This window comes from Telopea speciosissima, chromosome 1 (assembly GCF_018873765.1).
Source record: "Telopea speciosissima isolate NSW1024214 ecotype Mountain lineage chromosome 1, Tspe_v1, whole genome shotgun sequence".
In the NCBI taxonomy this organism is placed as follows: domain Eukaryota; kingdom Viridiplantae; phylum Streptophyta; class Magnoliopsida; order Proteales; family Proteaceae; genus Telopea; species Telopea speciosissima.
In genome coordinates this window covers 2,941,715-2,946,136 of record NC_057916.1, presented here as the reverse complement: position 1 = coordinate 2,946,136, position 4,422 = coordinate 2,941,715, and the positions used below count along the sequence as shown (strand labels likewise).

Sequence of the window (4,422 nt, the reverse complement as noted above, 5' to 3'; positions counted from 1 at the left end):
CCTATAGATACCAAAGATATAGCGGATGTTTCACTATGGAATCAATGGCAAAGAAAGAATTTTCCTAATAAATAGAGCATAGAGGGCTGCCACACAAATGAATTGAGGTTTTTCAATTTTTTCGTTTTAGATATGGGTCTCATTTATTGTTTAATTATTTGTGTGGGATACAAGAAAATTCTAGTGTCTTATCCCAAGAAAAAAAGACCTCTATTTATATAGAGTTTTGTAGCAGAAATAGCTGTAGAAATCCAATAGGCAGTACCTTCCTTTGCCTGGTGGACCAGGGAAAACTCAGTTGGATAATAATTGGGTGGATCTGTGAGTATTCTAGCCTACCCCAGGTAGTTGTAATAAAAGATTCTGTTGGTCATACTATGATTGTTAATTTTGTTTCTTGATCTCTTTTCAGAAACTTCTTGGAAGGGGGTATGTTGGTTCACTGGGCAGAACTGAGGACCTACTTTTTTATAGTAATTATAGACCATATAAGTAGAATTCGACTCTTGCTCTCAGAAAATTCAATGTATGAAGCTGAGGTTAAGGTCTCTAGGTCAGAGATAGCATGGAAGAGTTTATAATGTTGTTCTACTGAAAGGTTTTAAGAGTTTGGTGGTCACTGTAGTAACATTTTTTCTACTGTAAAGGTCTATGAGTTTGGTGGTCTCTACAGTAACTTTATTTCTGTTTCTTAAGATAATAGTTGGATTATATGAATGAGGATACCGGCATTTGGTTTGTGTCCTTGGCTACTTCCCAGTAGGCAGTATGCATTCATCTTTTCGGATAATCTTGTCATTCTAGAATTTTTTTTTTGGAGGGGGGGTTGTTGTTGGAGTGCAGTTCAGGTTCTTGTATGAGCACCATTCGCGTATGGCCTAGCTGCACAGATGCAATCCAAGGGAGGTGGGTTCCACAGCCTGATCCCATCTGTGTGGCTCAGACCCGTACGAGAATTCTCGTATGAGAACCTGAGCCAGCCTCGGGTTGTTAGGCGTCACTATGCCTAGTAAAGTATAAAGCATATCAACTGACTGCTCAATTTGATATGGTTTGAAATTAATTACTTGTTAGGTCATCATGAACCTAAAAGTAATTTGGACGACATTGACATTAACTTCTTACCAAAAAAAAAACATTGATATTGAGGTGTGGTCAAGGTATTGGGCAGCAGGGGGTGTTTATTTAAGAATCTTTTGGGGGTTTATTTTGGACCATTGGATCTAGGCACCATGGAGATACATGTGTTGATTTGTAATAAATGGTATAATATATGCTTAGGCATACATAATTTTCATGTGTTGAATTGGGTTGCTTTCTTCCATCGCTCTGTCACATTGCATCACCAAATTACAAGGAAATGGGAGGGACTATTGTTGCACATTATGACTACTCTATCAATTATCATTAACAATTATGTTATGCTTATATACTTACAGAGTTTTAGAGGGAACAAAAAATGGAACATGACGATGGATTATCGTATACTATTGTCGATGGATCTATGGCGGAGGTTATTATACCATATAGAGACTTAGGTAAGTTTTACCTTGAAATGCTATTGAAATGACAACAAATAGAAATTAAGGTCCCTCTGATACATTTAGCTGTGTGTTTCATTTTGTAGAGGATGCGTATGCTAATGAAGGTCCCTCTGATATGGAGGAAGCTCTTCGATTAGATGTGGAAGATATTGAAAAGGAATTAAATAGTAGGGACATGGTAGTTGCTGATGGAAGTGATATAACAAATGGAAATATAGTAGATCATGTATTTGTGGATGAACCAAGTGAGAATGGTGATGGGGGAGAAAATTTGTTTGTTGATGATCCAACGGAACACTTTGACAATCCTGTTGAGCATAATGAGGAACTATGTATTGGGAAGTATTTTGCCAATGCAAACGTTGCATATGAATTTTATAACAATTATGCTCGGAATATGGGATTTAGTGTTCGGAAATCTAAAGTGGAGAGGTCAAGGAAAAGGAAAGAAGGAATGGACGTGGATGGGGATGTCTTGTCTCGCATGTATGTTTGTAGTAGGGAAGGTTTTAAGGATTGCAAAGATAAAAGACAAGAAGGGAAAGATGTTACTCGTCGAGCTGATAGTAGAGTTGGTTGTCCTGCTCGTTTGCGGGTAAAATCAATTGAAGGGGGCTTGGTTGTTGACCAATTTATTTCAGCCCACAACCATAGCCTCGTGGAACCCGCTGAAATTTATCGGCTTCGCTCACATCAATGGCTCTCAGACTTGGTTGTACAGATTGCAAACACTCTAGATGATTGTGGTATTGGACCGGCAACTATTTATGAGGTTGTGAAATCTATGTCTGGTGGGGCCTCCAAGGTGGGTTTGCCAGAGTTGGCATTTAAGAATTTAATGAAGAGACAAAATCAGAAGTTTCTTGGGATGGACTTAAAAAAGTTAATAGAATATTTGCACCATTCCAAACTGTGTGATCCTCAATTCTTTTGCAAAATGGCTACAACAGATGATGGTACTATACGGGGTATCATTTGGGTTGATGGGGCGGTGAGGGCTGCATATCATGTATTTGGGGATGTAGTGGTATTTGATACAACATACAAGAAGAATCGATATCACTTCCCGTTTGGTCCCTTTACCGGAGTAAATCATCATGGTCAAAATATTTTGTTTGGATGTGGGTTGGTAGCTGATGAGACAATTAAGTCGTTTATTTGGTTATTCTCTACGTGGTTGAAAGCAATGGGGGATCGACCACCAGTTGCAATTATTGCAGACCAATGTCCATCATTGTTGAGGGCCATTCCACATGTGTTTCCTAGGGCAAAGCATAGGTATTGCTCTTGGCATGTGCAAAAACATTGCATGGAACACTTGAGCCATTTGTATGGGACGAGTCAATCATTCAAACAGGATTTTGGGAGGTGTATATACGGTAGTAAGACGGAGATTGAATTTGAGACACGTTGGCAAGAGTTATTAGTAAATTATAATCTCGTTGAACATGCGTGGCTGAAGAAAATGTACGAGCAACGGGTGCATTGGGTACCACTATATCTAAGAGGTACTTTCTTTGCTGGCATGTCATCTACACAAAGAAGCGAGGGGATGAACTATTACTTTCGCGGTTACTTTAAGCAATCAATCCCATTGTACAAGTTTGCACGACAATACGAAAGGGCTGTAGAGAGACGCCGGGAGAGGGAAGCTAGTAGTAATTTTGCTTGTATAAACACAAACCCTCCATTGTTAGTTGGCAGTCCTTTGGAGGTGCATGCATCTAAAGTGTACACAAGGAAGATTTTTGAAATCTTTAAGAAACATTGGTCTCAAGAGACTAGGATTGACATCGTTAATGGAAGTACATGGTCAAAAGCAAAAATATTTGGTGGGTCCCTTTGATGTTCCCGAAGAGTATAAGTGTGAAGTTTGGTTTGACCTTGATGCCGGTGTTGTCACTTGTAGCTGTAAATTGTTTGAGTTTATGGGTTTGTTATGCAAACACATCTTGCGAGTCTTCCATAAGACGGACCTCAAGGAGATACCTTCCCAATATCTCCTAAAACGGTGGACCATGGATGCAAGGCATTATTTGTCGAGTCACAAAGAAGTAAGTGATGGAGGTTTTGGATCGATAATAAGTATGTGGGCTTTCCAAGATGCCGTTAGGCGTTTGATAGCCACAATCAGTGGTTCACAAGAGGCATGTGATTCTGCTACGGTTGCATTGGGGATTGTGAATCAGAAAATCTTACAAGCAATGGGTGAATCCAATTCACAAACTTTTGGTGTTGACCCACAACCCTCTGTCAATGCTACACATGACCTATATCGTAATCTCCATATTCCTATGGATGTGGTTACAAAGGGTCGGCCTAATGAAAGTCGTAGTAAACATCCAATGGAGATGACAAGTGGAAGGAAGAATAGATGTGGCAACTGTAAGGAGTTAGGGCATAACAAGTCCACTTGTAAGAAGGTTTGTTTCTAAGAAATTTGGTTTTGTGTTAGTACTTTTTAGTGCAATACTATTGATGTGGACTGTGCCTTATGTTTGTTCAGGTAGTATCAGCATCGGCAAATGATTTCAATGGCCAGTGCAATGAAGAATAGATATTAGAGAGAGATTTCTGGTCTGGTCTGGTATGTTTGATCTCATGTGTGTTGTCACTTTCTTCCTACTACTTCCTCCTCCCAACCCCCACCCTGGTTGCACTGTCAATCTACTTCTGTCTTTTTTATTTCTTACATAAGAAAGGTACAGCATAAATTTTTTTGTTTCATTAATGGTGGTACATATGGTAGACTCGGATACAATATGTATGGGTTTGGGGTATCACTTTGCCAATGGCTGCTGTTATGATGATTCATGGTATGAAGGTGAACCAAGGGTTCATGAAGAAACACATTATGCTCTCTAGTTGCTGTATTTAT

The 4,422-nt window shown here is 39.3% G+C and overlaps 1 protein-coding gene across 1 annotated transcript; it reads left to right on the top strand.

Annotated features, from left to right (window-relative positions):
• The first annotated feature begins 1,459 nt into the window (after positions 1-1,459).
• LOC122643177 (protein FAR1-RELATED SEQUENCE 5-like) lies at positions 1,460-4,101 on the top strand. Its single transcript, XM_043836829.1, has 4 exons — positions 1,460-1,538; positions 1,628-3,356; positions 3,454-3,967; positions 4,051-4,101. The coding sequence occupies exons 1-4, from the start codon at positions 1,460-1,462 to the stop codon at positions 4,099-4,101; spliced, it is 2,373 nt and encodes a 790-aa protein (XP_043692764.1).
• Positions 4,102-4,422: the final 321 nt, after the last annotated feature.

Excerpts from the sequence above, each read along its gene's own strand:
- LOC122643177 (XM_043836829.1), top strand. The coding sequence starts at position 1,460 with ATGGAACATGACGATGGATTATCGTATACTATTGTCGATGGATCTATG. Across the intron at positions 1,539-1,627 it reads TATACCATATAGAGACTTAG|AGGATGCGTATGCTAATGAA; the intron begins GTAAGTTTTACC and ends TTCATTTTGTAG. Across the intron at positions 3,357-3,453 it reads ATCGTTAATGGAAGTACATG|CTGTAAATTGTTTGAGTTTA; the intron begins GTCAAAAGCAAA and ends TGTCACTTGTAG.